The sequence below is a fragment of the Myxocyprinus asiaticus genome, chromosome 2 (genome assembly GCF_019703515.2).
Source record: "Myxocyprinus asiaticus isolate MX2 ecotype Aquarium Trade chromosome 2, UBuf_Myxa_2, whole genome shotgun sequence".
Lineage (NCBI taxonomy): Eukaryota > Metazoa > Chordata > Actinopteri > Cypriniformes > Catostomidae > Myxocyprinus > Myxocyprinus asiaticus.
In genome coordinates this window covers 65,132,108-65,149,797 of record NC_059345.1, presented here as the reverse complement: position 1 = coordinate 65,149,797, position 17,690 = coordinate 65,132,108, and the positions used below count along the sequence as shown (strand labels likewise).

The following is a 17,690-nucleotide window of genomic DNA, read 5'->3' as shown; positions in this document are numbered from 1 at the left end:
CACAGAGCAATTTTTTTAAACTTGTCAAATAAAATCAATAAATCAACCACAATGCAGAACACACACAGAAATTAGGGGTTGATACCATAATACACCCACAGTGCAGAACATGCACACATAACCACATGCACACACACACACACACACAAATTAATGGCTGAGACTAACACAGCCAGAAGATAGAATCATATAGTAAACATATAGTAATGTCACATTACTGCAAGAACTGACACTTCAAAACATTTTATAAAAATGCTAAAATTTGACAAAGTTTAAAAATGTGTCTAAATATATATCCAAATGCATAATTTATGATAATATAATCTAAATCTAAAATTAGAAAATCAAAAATTAAGTTATAACAGGTAATCAGGTCACATAGTCTCTACAGGCAGCTACTGGTTATTATTGTTATGACATTATTTTCAAGTCATGTAATTGTTCTTTTTTTTTTTTCACCAGATGTAAGCAATCTGCCATCAGTGCATGATACATTGTTATATTTTCTTCATGTTTCAACTTATAGAAGTGTAGGTTTTAACTGAAGTGAAGTTAACATAAATTTGCTTATTTGCATATGCAAATTAATGGTATAATTTAGAAATATACAGGTAAATAAGATCTAATAGCATAAAATTACAAAATAAGTGCTTTATTTATTGGTTTTAATTCAGGGAAGAAGAAATGTTATAATTTCTTTCAAAAAAAAAAAAAAAAAGAAAGAAAGAAAACACATTACACTTGCTCTGTTTCCGGTCAAAAATGACCACGAACAGCCAAAGTGTCGACCTTTATTGAACAACCTAGGAGGGTTAATAAAATGAAATGGACATGAAATGGCCCAAAGTTAAAGAGCCACCCATATAATATATAGTGTGGATATAAAAAAAGGTACACAGATAAGACACTTGTTCTTTATTGCAACGTATAGTCTTATAACAACATATTCTCGACCTAACCTCCATTCATCAACGCAATGGTCCTTCTAATATCTCCATGTAACTGTGACTGTTAACTACTGTACCTAATCAATTAAGCAAATATAACCATGTTTTACCACATATTGTTTTGCATATTAATATGCTGAATATTTACAGAATAAAAAACAGAAAGAGAAAGATAGTTCTGTAGGTGAGTCTGTTTTAACTTTATTTAACCTCTTTGCACTGATAGTTTCATGAAAAACGTCATTCACCACAAAAAACTATCCTTATATTTGCCTTTATTTCTTGTATTACATACTTTGCATTTACATAAACATTTTCTCTATACTCTGATTGTATTATTAACAGTATATGTACATTGTACAGGTACATGGCTCACATGGACTAGGGACATGTAACATTGAACATAGTGTGAGGGAGTGACTGTTAACATGCTGTGTCTAAATGGGTTTGTTATTATCTCATGTGATTCAGTGCAAAAGTGCAGTTTTATGCTCTAAAAAAACAATAGTGGAGACAGAGGACCTACTGAAAGGCCATCTTTAAACTCGGAAATAAACAGAATGATAATTTTCTTCCGGATTATAGAATAAAAAGATGATAAAAATAAAAAAAAATAAAAAAGGTTAATGTGACAGATCTAGTCCAGATGAGTTTTGTGTGAAATCTGAAAATTGAGAAAACCCTGCATACAAAAATTTCAGATTTACTACAGCGTAAATTCAGAAGTAAATTCATCAGGTTCTGGTTCTTGAGGAGGAAACAACAAACAAACACATATAAATGCAGTGCATATACATAAATGAGATGAAATATTTGACTAAACAAAAGGAAAAAAATACTGTAGTGCTTACCCTGAATATTGTGTATTTCTAGACTAAAAAAATATTAAATCAAAGATAAAATAAATATGAAAATCAGATACCAAATAGGAAAATAAATAAATATTATGGAGTAACAAGATGGCAAGCTACTTGTGATTCATACATTTGAGCTTATTTTCAAAGGTCTAGAAATAGCTACATTGATTACATCAGTAACATTCCCTTTTAATACCATCGGTTTTCATAAAGACATTTAAATGTTTCAGCATAACTTATTATAATAAAAGTCCATCATTACCACTAACAGTTCAGCTCAATATCTCTTAATTATTGATTTACCAGTTGACTGCCCACAACAGAAAAGTTCAATGCTTCATACAAAAATTTAATTAAATAACACATTTCATACATGTATATACAGTAGACACAAAAATGAATATATGGACACTTAGACCACACTGTAAAATATCTGAGGGTCATTGCATTAGATAACATCAAAGCAAGTGTCATTTTTAAAGGATGTAGACTTTAAGCAAAACATCACAATATATGTTAGGTTTTAAACCATTTTAATAGGTTTAAAAAACAAAAAGAACTGTAGGGAATTGTAAAACATTTCTATACACATCCATTAAAATTAGCTGTTGAGATTAGCTTCAAATCTATCGCAAACTATTTAATTCTGAGGAAAATTCTAGCATCATCTGTTTGCCAATTGGTTTGACATTTTGGATATTAATGCAATTAAATTCAAACATTTCAAGTGTGACTTATATGTCCAAATACTTTATGGGCTGCTGTATATTGCTCAGATCTGTCATATTTGAATAAGTACAATTACCCACTAGAGGGCAGTGTTTGCTAAGGTAATTGTACAGAGAAAACTCAATATGGCAAGCCGTATTGACATTTACAGCCATCACATGCACACAATTTTCACTAGTTCGATGCTAATTATTTTTTAGAAGTAATGGAAATACAATTAGTGAAAATGCTAATTCCTGATATCAAGAACTACATTTGCACTAGTAAAAATGTTAGGTAACACGTTCTGTGAAGCCTTTATTTATAATGCATTGTAAAAGCATTATAAATGCACAATACTGCATTCATAATGTCTCATAATACACCTTATAATAAGTTATAAATTCTCAAAAATAATTATAACTACTGTTATAATACATTATAATACTTCCCCTATTCATAGTTATAACATATTATAAGGTGTATAATGAGACATTACTAACACATTACAATGCATTATAAACATGGACTTTAAAGAAAGTGTTACCAATTGTTAATTTTTTATATCAAAACTTATGTCTTGCGGAAATACCATTCTTGATTTTAATTTTTTTTATTTCAACATAAAAAAGTAAAAAACATTAGAAAATGTTTGAAAGTGCTAACTGCATTTTCACTAGTAGAATTTCACAATGATTTGTCATTACAAATTAATTTCTTACCAGTTGGAATTCCAAATACACATATCAGCTTTGTACTTCTTAACAGTAAAAATGATCAATTTTGATATTAATAATTACATTGTTACCAATGAAAATGTAAATTCCTGATATCAACAACTGAATTTCAACTAGTAAGAATACAAAAGTGGCAATGTGAATTTTTAATATCTATTATATGATTGTAACTTAAAGAAGCCCTGAACCGCACCGTGAAAAATAAATAAATAAATAAATACAATCTCTCTAAAAAATGTTTTGTCTATGAAAAAATATTTTTCTCTCTCAAAAAAACAAAAAATCTCTCAAATGTTTTTTCTCTCAATTTTTTTTCTTTCTATTTTTTATTCTCTCAAAACTTTTTTACTCTCCCTATTTTATTTTTTATTTTATTTTTTTTAATAAATCAGAAGATAAAGTAGCAAAGCTGTCATCTGTCAGCTTGTGAGCATAAGACTGAATGCTTACTGATAGTGGCACTTAGTGGCCGAGGTTGGTACTGCATGCAAATTTTTAGTTAATAAGCAACAACACCCAAAAAAAGTTTTTTCGTGTGTTGCCTCTTGAGGAGATTAAAAAATTTAGAGAGAGAATTTTTTTTTTTTAGGAAGGCACTAGACAACTAAAAGAAAATCACCTAGTGAATTTTTTTTTTTTTTTTTTTGTTCCCCACAGTGTGGTTCAGGGCTTCTGTAGTATCTAGTCTTTAATTACTCTTTAATTAATGATATCTAAAATCCTTTTCCAGATATCTGAAATACTGAATTTAACAGATATCAAAAATTAGCATTTTTACTAGTTGTGTATTTGAAATTTTAACGGGAAATAAATTAATTAACAGGAATTAATTACAGATCATTGTGAAATTCTACTACTGAAAATTCTGTTACAGATATCAAGAACTATGTTTTTTATATCAAGTAATGACATCATTTTTGATATCAAGAGTTAGCATTTTCACTAGTAGTAATTCCACAGCTGATTGAAAATAGAATTACAGATATCTATAATTCATATCCTGCACATGATTAAATGTCGAAACGGCTTGCGATAAACCAACATCATTGTTTTGAGGTCTGTGTCAGGCCATGATAGTGAATAACTCATTTTCTAATGTGATCCTCAATCTGTATCACATCCAGATCACTTCTTTAAAATACAGTATACAAAGAATAATGAGTTAAACATACCAAAACAAATGGTCTGCCACCACAAATAAGATCACAATTTGGAAGAAGTTTCATGCTAGTCTACAGTTATAAGTGAATATTACAAATCAGTAATTTTTGTGTCTGTATAAATTAATGCATTGAATTTATGTCTGTACAGATTACAAAGATAGAGTCCTAAATCACCCTTTCATAAATGCTTGTGATTTTACATATCTAGAATAAGTTCAGACAGTGCTAGTACATTAACACTCTTTCTTTACCAAAGGACTATTTGATTTTGCAAATCGTTATGTGAATATTTTCTCGTTGAGACTTACGATCAAGCAATGAGCACACGCTATCTAGAATTTTTTGGCTACACATTGTCATGCAAGGAACTTTTTTCCTACTTTAAATGTCTAGTGCATTTCTACCACTGGGCTGATTTCCAGTCCAGATACATGAGTGTGCTATGCCAACTATTTAAGGAAGTCACCGCACATTTTAGTAGATGGAATTGACAAAAATATGTCTAAATTTATTTATTTTTACACTTAACTACAGATTATAAGCATCTTTAAATGTCCCTCCCATTTCTAACATTACCTCATAACATTATTATTATTTTTTTTTCTATAAATGAGTGAATATTAAGGTTTTTATGCTTTGGGAAGCAACATGCAGTGATTTATTTTAGTTAATCTTCCGCTGCATATGAGGCAGCAAGTAGCACAGAGTTATTGAAGTTATTGGTGTATGGTTATTTTTTACAATCAGTACTGCAGCTCAACTACCTATACAAACTACTCCATTATTAAGTGTACAGAATATTTAAACTTGTGTCAAATGGTGGTGACACACTGGGTTGAACAATATGTCTACCTCCATAAAGGTTTCGTATGTTACTTGGCTTCTTGACACACATGCAAAAATGTAAAGAAAAAAAACATAGATATTCCAGTATGGCATCCTGAATCCATATAAACACTTGAAGATGTTCTTTGTCATTGTGGTTATCGCCATTTCTGATGGAGAATTTGTACACACTTTCACCGAGAACTGAAGCTGGTCCAAAGCGAAGAGTCTGAAAAAATATAATTTCACTAGTGCCCTTGAAAGCAAGCAGATTATACTTCTTGAAATATTAAGTAGCAGAATAAACCACTGAGATGTTACTTGGGAATGTCGCTACCATCCATAGGTCCTGCGAGCTGAAGGAGTTCTGTTTCAATAACATTTAACGTATGATTCATCCACACATTGCATCTATAGTACATCACCAAACAAATGTTGTCTTTGTAGCTCACATTTTTAAGCTAAGGATGTAACGGTTCACAAAAATCTGGTTTTCAGGAACTAATGAACAAAATGTTTCAAAAAAACAATAATACTATATTATAAGTTGACCAACAGTCTGACATGCTATACTCTGTCTAAAACCATTTTAAACAGTATTTTGCTCATTTTTTTATAATTAGTATGCATGTAGCCTTTATGACCTCAGGCTCTATTTTCAGGCTCTAAACTCTACCTGCAGTTTGGGGATTCCACAAGCAGGTGGTAATAAAGTTCATGTTCAAACTCTGAAAATAAAGTGGAATTATGTCCATGACAAGCACTGTTAATACTAGCCATGATTTGTGTGTCAGTAGATCAATATGATTAATTATACTTGCATTCTCTATAATTTAACACAGCCTACATTCATTTAGTCCTGATGAGCACCACATTTTCCATGCGTATATAAAAAGTGTGTCACTGTCACAGAAACATGCCTGACATTCAACAAGGATGTAGTTAATGTGCAAAAGAACGTAAGTCACAAAAGGTCCATATTTCTATTATTCTAATGCATTGCAAACAGCCCATTTACACTACCAAATTCTTATGAATAGTCTTCTTTTATATCAACATTGCTTGGTGGGGAATGGAATATATAGTATAATAAGATGCAAACAGCACAATAATTGGAGAAGAACTCAGAATTAAGTTGCACTTGACCAAACCATTCACACTGTGCGTGTGCTATTTCGCCAACCCACGAACAACCCCAAAACTTCATGGCTATACCCACTGACTTTGTGCTTAAAACGTATTGCATAGCGCTGCGCTTAAGTCTTAGCGCTCTTAAAATAGGGCCACTAATATTAATTGAGAGACTACATGGAATATTTGTACTTTAAAAATAATTTGTCCGCAGGACCATTTACAATGAACTAGTAAAGGCAAAAAGGTGTTTAAACATAGTGACTCATTTACAAATCCATTATAAATCAATAATATATTTTAACAACATGCATAAAAGAGGCGAATGTCACGCAACAGTTGCCAAATAGTGAGCCATTTTAGCTCACATGTTATAAATGTTTAGTAACACTTCTTCAACATTATTCAACTATGAAAACTCATCTTAACATCTTAATGTAAAGTGAGCACATATGACAAATTTAATAAAGAGTTGCCAATATTATAAATCCACGTACATAAAGTTCAGTATGGTATAATAGTTTTCGAGCTTTATTATATGATCCAAGCTGTGAATGTGCATGAAGACCTGAAAAGTTTTTGTACACTGTTAAAAATTATTTGTTGGCTCAACAACAACAACATATTAAGAAAAATTGCATATTTCTGCCATTTTTAGTTTTTTGTGGTGCAGACATTTATGCATTTTAAGTAAAATCTTGAACTCAGAGTGATGCAAACAATGAATGTTTAATTATGAGATGTTTAAACTGTCAGTTCAAATTAAAGGCCCAAACATACTCTACGCAAGTACGTGAACGCAGATGCACCTTGCTACGCAAGCTCCATTTCACACGTCGTTGGGTTGTGAAACGTGTCAGCACTTAATTCATAACATAACGCAAGTATGCGCTGCATTCTCTGCGTTGCTGCAAGGGGCGCTAGAGCGGCCATGGCGGACTCGGCAGCAATTTGAGTCACATCTTTTCGAAAAAATATATACTGGCAGCCAAAAGTTTGGAATAATGTACAGATTTTGCTGTTTTGGAAGGAAATTGGTAACTAAAGGAAATTCAACTGATCACAAAGTATAGTCAGGACATTACTGATGTAAAAAACAACACCATCACTATTTGAAAAAAGTCATTTTTGATCAAATCTAGACAGACCTCATTTCCAGCAGCCATCACTCCAACACCTTATCCTTGAGTAATCATGCTAAATTGATCATTTGGTACTAGAAAATCACTTGAACATTATATCAAACACAGTTGAAAGCTATTTGATTCGTTAAATGAAGCTTAACATTGTCTTTGTGTTTGTTTTTGAGTTGCCACAGTATGCAATAGACTGGCATGTCTTAAGGTCAGTATTAGGTCAAAAATGGCAAAAAAAAGAAACGGCTTTCTCTAGAAACTCATCAGTCAATCATTGTTTTGAGGAATGAAGGCTATACAATGCTCGAAATTGCCAAAAAACTGAAAATTTTATACAAAGGTGTACACTACAGTTTTCAAAGACAAAGGACAACTGGCTCTAACAAGGACAGAAAGAGATGTGGAAGGCCAGATGAACAACTAAACAAGAGGATAAGTACATCAGAGTCTCTAGTTTGAGAAATAGACACCTCACATGTCCTCAGCTGACAGCTTCATTGAATTCTACCCGCTCAACACCAGTTTCATGTACAACAGTAAAGAGAAGACTCAGGGGTGCAGGCCTTATGGGAAGAATTGCAAAGAAAAAGCCACTTTTGAAACAGAAAAACAAAAAGAAAAGGTTAGAGTGGGCAAAGAAACACAGACATTGGACAACAGATAACTGGAAAATAGTGTTATGGATCTTAACCCCATTGATCTTTTGTGGGATCAGCTAGACTGTAAGATGTGTGAGAAGAGCCCGACAAGACAGCCACATCTATGGCAAGTGCTACAGGAAGTGTGGGGTGAAATGTCACCTGAGTATCTGGACAAACTGACAGCTAGAATGTCAAGGATCTGCAAAGCTGTCATTGCTGCACGTGGAGGATTTTTTGATGAGAAATCAAAGTAGTTTAAGAAGTTCTGAACATTATTTTTTTCAAATTGTAATAGTAATTTTTCACGTTATTAACGTCCTGACTATACATTGTGATCAGTTGAATGCCACTTTGGTGAATAAAAGTACCAATTTCTTTCCATAAGAGCAAAATCTGTACATTACTCCAAACTAACTTGTTTTTTCTCCATGTCTCTCTCCACTCCTAACTATCGACTCATCCGCCACATCCGGGCTGCATCTGAAAACGTAGACAGCTGTCTTGCTACCTAATCGGTTAATGGCTTAACTGACAACTGTTTTGAATGAATGGAACTCTTAAGGAAACTGGTCTCTGAACAGTTTGAAAAGCAACTTATTTTCATCCTGCCTCCTATACAGCCTCCGAAGGCAGCATTTTTCTGGTTTTGGCTGTTCACTTTTTACATCCACAGACTTTGTAAGTACGTTTTTTCTTTAAGTATAGGCTATATGCTCTGTATTTTTCACAGGAATATGATCATCCATCGAGTGACATTAATGCACAAGTATTTTCTAAGTATACTGTATGTGCATCCATGGCGTTGCTGGCATGCGTGTGAAACTGTACATCGAGTTTCTCGTTTTCGCGAGCCATTTTCCCATATCCATGAGTAGGCAAGACAGCTAGTTGTCACTTTTTATTTAAGCGAATATTTTTCAGGGTAAATTATATATATTTTTAAATCAGCCCCTGTGACAACTTCAACATGTGACATCTAGTCCTGGTTTTCCGTATTTCATTTGTGTTTGTGTGTGTGTGTTTGTATGCATGTGTGTGTTTGTATGCATTTGTTTAACACATGCAGTAAGTGCAGTTTGATTTAAATTTTTCATGGGCTTTTCTAATTTTTTTCTCTTTATAACTTTATCAACATGTGAATATCCATCTTTCCATATCGCAGCAAGACAAGTTGTGTGGCAACATTTGCAATCCTATAGGAGGAAAGCATTCAGAGGTAATGATTTAATATATATATATATTTTACAGTTGCCTTGTTAATTGTGTTCAGACACTGTCAGCTAATTGGACAGTCTGTCTGACTTGGGTGACAGTGGAAGAACATGGCTGTTCTGATTCTGTTTCCACCTCCACTGAAAAGTTCTTCACTATGAAGCTTTTAATAAAACTTGTAATTTCTCTGTTTGTTTTTCTTTCTGCTTTTAGTGCCCATTGATTTGGATGGACATTGGTTGCACACTGTCAGGATGTGCTCAACTGTGCCATATTAAAAAAGAATATTCTGGGTTAAATACATGTTAGGCTCAATCGACAGCATTTTTAGCATAATGTTGATTACCACAAAAATCCCTGCTTGCAAAAGCTATCACAGTTACATCAAGTAACTAACAAAGGAAATGGATGGGGCCAATCCATACACTTTAAAATACTCACTGTTTCAAAAGAATAGCCAAACGATATAAACAATATGCATGTTAACATGATATTAGTGTAATAAAATCACTTTCTAACCTTTTTGGTTGTAGCTATATCCAATATTACAACTTGATTGTCATGATGCTTTAATAATAATCCCGGTTAGCGATTATAACATGTTAACACATGTAATGTTTACATTTAGTGTCTATACTTTTGAAACAGTGTGTATTTTAATGTTTATTGACAGGCACCATTCACTTCCATTGTGTGTGCCTTACTGTAACCACGATGATTTAAATAAGGAACTTTCAGTTACTTTCTGTGTAATCAACACTGTCACAAATGCTGTTCACCGAGCCTAACGTGTACTGCAGGGCTAGTCAACTGGTGGCCCGCAGGCCACATCCGGCCCACCAATCATCTCTGTCCGGCCCTCTGACTAATTTTTGATCAAATTGTCTCGCCATTTGAAATACCAGAGCGCTCTCTGTGCAAAACTCAGCGTTCGAGTTTAACAATCCTTACTGACACATGCAACAGCATTCAGCCGTCATCAGTTGTGCGGACCGGAGCGTGTGTTTAAGCTTTTCTGCCAATAGTTTAGTTACACCGCTTTGCTAAACATGGATCACACCGTTTAGGTGAGCATTTGACAGTGACTTTTTCAATCAAATGTATTTATATACTGTATATATATATATATATATATATATATATATATATATATATATATATATATATATATATATATATATATAGTTTAGCTTAAATATTACTTTGAAACAACTTGCCAAATGATATGTATATATTTTAAGTAAATCCAAAATAAATTTCAGTGTAGAGGACTTTAGGTAATGAGGACTTGGTAAATTGGGACACAACTTTGAGTTGCACCATTCTTTTGACATCAACGTGACAAAGAAAGTGACAACACAAGTGAGTCAATACATTATAGTAATATACTGTATATAAATTAAAGCAAAGAGGACTGCAGCAAAATGACATAATCTGTCCTTTTAATCTCAATATAATAATCTGTTTTTGCTGCATTGTGGCTTAATTCATGAATAAGGGCATCTCATGGTTAACACTTTACAATAAGGTTCCATTTGTTTACATTGGTTAACATGAACTACAATGAACAATACTTTTACAGAATTTATTAATCTTAATGTTAATTTCAACATATACTAATACATTTTTTAAATGAAAAGTTGTATATGTTAACATTATTTACTGCATTATGAACTAACATGAACTAATAATTAACAATTGTATTTTTACAAGTATGAATAAGTGTATTTTTTAAGCATTTATAGCATGTAAGTTAAAATACTCACTATTTGGCAAGTATTGCATGAAAGTCGCCCATGTTATGTTGTTATAACCGCATATAAATGATTTATAACGCATTTGTAAATGAATTATTATTCATTTATGGACCCCTTTATAAACCCTTAACAAAGGGAACATTAATGAAATTGTGACCAGTAAAAGGACAAATAAAACGAATACCAAATTCAAATGTTATATGGGAACAAAAATTAAACATGCAAAATAGACCATGCTTAGAAATAAAAGGAATAGCATTGTAAATATCCACTTGAACAGGGTGTTCTCAGCATTTAAATAAACAGAATTTGTGTGGTTATAAATCCTTAGTGCTCCCTACAGAGTGATTAAAACAATGACGAGGGACAAGCCAGTTTGGTATTCAAACCATTGAGCAATACAACACAAAAAAAAAAAAAAAATGATCTGTGACTTTTGTCCCATATATGTTGGTGATTCTCACCCAGTTTATATTATAATATTCCAAGAGGCTCAACTATCGAACAGTTTAAGTATGGTGTACCGTTACAGCCCTAGTTTAATCTTCCCAAAGCTTTAATTGTTCTTTAACAATCTCCTACACTGCAAAATATTATTTTCTTAATCAGTATTTTTGGTCTTGTCTTCCAGTAAAAATATCTGAACATTCTTAAAATAAGAATTTTATTTGACAAGCAAAATCATGTTAGATATTAAGACTTTTCAAAGAATGTTTCATAATATTTATTACACCAATGACATTTTTTAAAGAAAATCTGGGTAATTTTCATGAAAGCTGTTGAAAAAATGTCCTGGTCCTATTTTACTACAAAATCAAAAGAAACCAATAACAAGTTATATTTAGCATAAAGAAAATGAAGCCTATTTTTAGGGCTGTTAAGATTTTTTACATTGTGACATTATTTTCACGCACAAACTACCCCCAAATCTCATTACCGCAATGCAAAAAAAGATTGTCAATATGATATTTTCATTGTCGCAACTTGAATATATATATATATATATATATATATATATATATATATATATATATATATATATATAAAATTGTAAAGTGTTGATACATCACAGTGGTACTTCCCTGTACTGCCTTTCATTTTCACTGATTTTAGTAAAAAAATAATCATTGTACAGCAGCATCTATTTTGCACTATCATACAGTAAAAAAAATTCTGTGTTGCGGTAATAACAATCATTATAGAAAACAATGGAAACAGTAAAAGTAAAATGTCTGGATGTGTTACGGTAATGAGAATTGGAGGGTACATTTTGTCGCAATGCAAATAAATCTTAATGGTTTTAACCTTCTGAGACCCGCACGTGACTGCTGTGTGCATTTTCCATTTCCCTTTTTCATTTGTAAGTAGTAGCACCTAATACACATGCAAAACAATAAAAAATTAAATAAAAAATAGAAAATAGAAAATAGTTTTCCTAAAAATATATGTCCACGTATGTGGACAGCAGGACTAAGCTGTGAAACAATTAATTCATAATTATTATGTACAAATATTAGATACAAGTAATGTCCAGCATCATCCAATCACTGCCAACCATGTTAAAATAAAAGTATACATTATAAATTCTGAATCTATGTACTGATTACCATTGTACCATGTCTGCCAAATGTGTTGAGTGATCCAAACATCATCTGCAGCCTGAAACTGAACTTTTGGTCGGATTTTAAGGGTGAATGTGCTTAACTGTATAGGAAAGCTATAGCATGCTCCTTTGCTCCCTATTTAGTGAATGACTTGACCTCCAGTGTGCTTTCTGTCTCTGGTCTCAGAACAGTTCAAAATGCACCTTATTTTCATCCTAACTCCATATAAACCGTCTGGAAAAAAAAAAGTTCTATGTGAAAATGCACAATAAATATAGGATTTCGAATGAAAACCTAGTGCTATTGTTCACTATAGTGGACATTGTGTTTAGCAGCGTAGCGTTTCGCAATAAATTGCTCAAATTTGAAAAATGGCATATCGGATAAAACTAGAGACTCTAATCTTTTGACTCAAACAGATTTCAATGTAAAAACTTTATTAGGTTTCTTACCAGAAGTAGTTTTGTTGGCATTTCTCCCAAAGACAAACTCTGCTGTGATCGGCGCTATGTAAATATTTTATATTTGTTTGGTATTGATATGGAGTTAAATATGACCAGGACATTTTCTTGACAAGTTTCATGAGAATGACCCATTTAATAACATTTAGTTAGGTTCATGAAAGAAAAAAAAAAAAAAAAAACATAATTCTAAATATATTATCTGAAAACAAGTCTTTTTATCTTACACAATTTTGCTTTTTAATTAAATTGATCTAGTTTAAAGGAGGTTTTAATATTTTCCTGGAAAATAACACAAAAATACTGATTAAGAAAATGTTTTTCCAGTATTTTACAGCATGTTAAACCCCATCAACTCATGCCATGCATGCATAGAAGAAATGTGTGGTGTTGAAGTGCAAAATGAGTCTGCTAGAAATTCTTGCTGATTTAGAGAAGGGTAGATTAGATGGGATAGAGGCCGGGAACTCCCTGTATAGTGCCGGGGGACAGTGCGGTCAGAGTGCGGATATAAGAAACTATGTGTCGGGCTAATTATATGACCAAAGGTGGGTTATAGTCAGCAAGTACATACTTGTATGAAGTGGTTTAAGCTTCATAAAGGTGTGTAAATGAATCAGGACGTTAGATAGAGACAGGGCAGACGATGACCTTATTCTCCAAAAGGACGCTGACCACCAGGAAGACGATATAGAGCAGGAACATGATGAAGCCCAGTAGTTTGCTCATTTTCCACTTACAGGCAGCGATGGAGATGATGACGAAGAGGAGCATGAGGAAGAGTAGCACGATGGCACAGAACAGACCGTTACTGCTCACCTTTACTGGACTCATACTGTTTACAAAAGAGTACATCAGCCATGGGAACGGTAACCTGGGAAACAAAGGGGTAAGGGAATGAAGTAGAGGGGCGTTCATCCAAAAAAGTTTGAGAACCACTGTTATAAATGTACAAAGTAATGTACAAATAACTCTGTACTAAAACTGTACCAAAACATTGAGCTGCCTCACTTTCTGCTGCCTACACAGGCAGCATGCAGAAATGGAAACTCACAAACCTGCTGGAAAAACATCTTAAACTAGCGTAAGGTATCCCAGTCAGGCCAAGTTGGTTAGGCTGGTCTGTTTTGATGGTTTTAGAGGGGTTTTGGGCCTGGCCCATCCAATCACAAAACATATTATAACAGCCTGAATGTATCATATCTGCCTTCTGGAAGAGCATTTACGTCAGGAGTGCTGTGAAATAGACTAGGTGTAGGCTCACTAGGTTTTGGAACAGATCATTTTCTAAAGTAGCATTTACAAGGTTTGTTTTTTGCTGTTGCTATTGATGATGATTAAGGTGATGAAGCATTCTTACCCTACAGTAATGTCAAATATGTTGGAGCCGACTGAGCTAGACACAGCCATGTCCCCCAGACCCTTCCGGGCCACAATGACGCTGGTGATGAGGTCAGGGATGGAGGTTCCAGCCGCTAGAATCGTCAGCCCCATGATCTCCTCTGTAATACCGATAGTCTCTCCAACCTGCAGCGAAATGAGCACAAAGCATTCGGATTGATGAAGAGTGTTATAATATGTTTTATATCAAAATACACATTAATAATGAACTAAAATATCATGTTCTGCATCATCCATTCCAGAGTTTTAAAGACTCTAGTAAATCAAAATTGGAGTTTTGTTGCTTTTAGTTCATGTCTGGTAACTTTGATATTCAAGTGTACTCCAAAAAAGTGGACAAAATAAACTTATAAGGAATAGTTCACCAAAGCTCATCATTTACTCACCCTCATGCCATCCCAGATGTGTAATTTTTTTGTTCTTCTGTTGAACACAGACGAAGATTTTTAGAAGTATATCTCAGCTCTGTAGGTCTATACAATGCAAGTCAACAGGATCCAAAATTTTGAAGCTCCAAAATGCACATAAAGGAAACATAAAAGTAATCCATTCGACTCCAGTGGTTTAATCCATGTCTTCTGAAGCGATATGATAGGTGTGGGTGAGAAACTGATACATATTCAAGCCATTTTTTACTATAAATCTCCACTTTCAAAAAGTCCTCCTATGCGTGTTCACAATGTTCTTCTTCTTCTGTTTTTTTGGCAATTTGCATCCTTTGTGCATATCTTTACATTCAGGGCAGGGAGGATAATGAAAAAAGGGAGGGATAGAGCAAAGGAAAATAAAATAAAAAATATTTGCACAACAGCCCAGTAGATGGCGATATGCACGAAGAATGCAAATCGCCAAAAAAAAACAACCGAAGAAGAATAACTATCGTGAATGCATATAGGAGGGCTTTTTGAAAGTGGAGATAAAAGGACTTAAATATTGATCCGTTTCTCACCCACACCTATCATATCACTTCAGAAGACATGGATTAAAACACAGGAGCTGTTTGGAATACTTTTATGCTGCCTTTATGTGCTTTTTGTAGCTTCAAAGTTTTGGACTCTGTTCACATTCATTGTATGGACCTACAGAGTGGAGACATTCTTCTTAAAATCTTCATTTGTAATCTGCAGATGAAAGAAAGTCAAACCCATCTGGGATGGCATGAGGGTGATAAAATGATGAGAGAATTTTCATTTTTGGGTGAACTATCCCTTTAAGTAGGTATATGCATTTAAAAGTTTACATCATATGACCTCATATCCTGTTTATGCACATACACAAATTGTTGTCCGATTAAATGCTTTGTAAAGTGGGAATATCCTTTCCCCTAATACCACTTGCCGCTGACTAGCAATAGCAAGTTGAAAATCCTTTACTTTTATGCATTTGGCAGACACTTTTACCTAAGGCGATTTACAGTGAATTCAAGGTATATATTTTGTCAGTGTTCCCTGAGATTATGTTTTTTTTTTTTTTAAGGTCCTGTCCTGTAATACACCAACACAGGACAGAAAAGAGTGTTTGTCTAACCATTTCTTGGGGTCTTTAATCTTTGTGGAATATTAACCATCAGACAACTGATGAAACCGGAACAAGAATAAAACATTGCCAACAAATGGATAACCAAGTTTTAAATGGCAGACTGCTTGGATGTTTATTGGTTGTGACTGGTTTCCTGTGCTATGTATCTCAGATATGGCAGTACCTGGTGAGCCCACCACACCATCAGGTAGGAGAAGGCAGCAATCCAGCAAATCGCCCCCAGGAATGTAATAGGAAAGAACTTCTTGGAACTCTAAAAGGGAAAGAACAGAAAGTGTCTCACAGTTACATCAATTTACCAGCGCAATAACTCGAAATTCCTACAACAGTACTGTAAAAGTACTCACAGACTTCCTGACATCAGGCAGGGTTATCCAGAGAGGGAAGACTATGGGCATGATTAAGAGATACGTGAAACGTTTACGGCCTGTCTCTGGCCATGAGAGGCTTAGAGGCTGATCTTCCTCATCATCTTCTTCACCCTGCTCAAAGAGAGAGAAAAAATCATTTTTCAAGCTTCTCAATGTATTAGTACCTAAATTGTTTCTCCTAGACAACAATGAAATGGATATTTAATGGACACATTTGTTTAAGTCTCCTGCTTCACAAATTTGTCTCTTGAGAAAAAGGCCCTGGTAATCTCACATGTGTCTCTCTAGACTTTTAGAAAAGACCTCAACAATGTCTCAGGCTGTGCTGAGATTTGCCAAAATACACAAGTCTGCAATCAAAACTCAAGAGATTTTATTATGATCTCTTTCAAATTCTTCCAAGACCACAATAAAAAGTAGGGTCGGGATCTGTAAGGAATTTAATGATTCCAATTCTGATTCTGTTAACTTTTAAAACTTCTGATTCTTTAACGGTTCCATTAACGATTCTTACTGTTGAGGAAGAAATATTTGGAAATAAGAAATGCAGATTTTATTGCATTTACTGCCTTCAGCAGTTTGTTGCAAAATGATAAGACCATTTGAGATTTCAACAGATGAGACATAACAAATTACAGATCATTTTAATACAATTCTTGCAAAAGGCATGTTTACACAGGCTTTTTAATACTTTTCAAAGTTTTTAGAGGCATAAATGCAAACTCTATATTAAATAGAAATAATAATAATAAAAAAATGTGTTTAATTCAATTATTTTTAAATAAAATTCCACAGATTACAAAGAAAACTCGACTACTCGATTACGTGTAGATATGTCTTTAATTACACATTGTTAAAGGAACAACCAGCCAATAACTGCACTGCCTGATTTAAGTAATTCGCTAAAAAGAACTGTTTTATGTTGTAGATGCAAAAAAAAAAAAAAAAAAAAAAAAAAACAGCTTATAAGAGTCATTGGTTCAGTAATAAGACTACACTGGTGGTGCTGGATGTTTTGCGCTGTAGATTCAAAAGAACCGGCTCAAAAGAGACATTCGTTCGGGAATCGAATTACACTGATCGTGTTGTGTTTCGCACTGTAGATTCAAAAGAAATAGCTCATAAGAGTCATTCGTTCAGGAATCGAATTACAGTGGTCGTGTTGTGTTTCATGCTGTAGATTCAAAAGAACCGGCTCAT

The 17,690-nt window shown here is 33.5% G+C and overlaps 1 protein-coding gene across 1 annotated transcript in view; it reads right to left on the bottom strand.

Moving 5' to 3' along the window:
- Window positions 1-919: 919 nt before the first annotated feature.
- LOC127456067 (sodium/potassium/calcium exchanger 2-like) overlaps window positions 920-17,690 on the bottom strand; it is a 116,371-nt gene continuing 99,600 nt past the window's right edge. The window contains exons 10-14 of the mRNA XM_051724376.1: window positions 16,467-16,601; window positions 16,283-16,372; window positions 14,540-14,706; window positions 13,754-14,053; window positions 920-5,466 (exon numbers count right to left, since the gene is read on the bottom strand). Of these exons, the coding sequence (XP_051580336.1) occupies window positions 13,804-14,053; window positions 14,540-14,706; window positions 16,283-16,372; window positions 16,467-16,601 (642 nt within the window). The 3' untranslated portion in view covers window positions 920-5,466; window positions 13,754-13,803. The remainder of the gene's footprint in view (window positions 5,467-13,753; window positions 14,054-14,539; window positions 14,707-16,282; window positions 16,373-16,466; window positions 16,602-17,690) is intronic.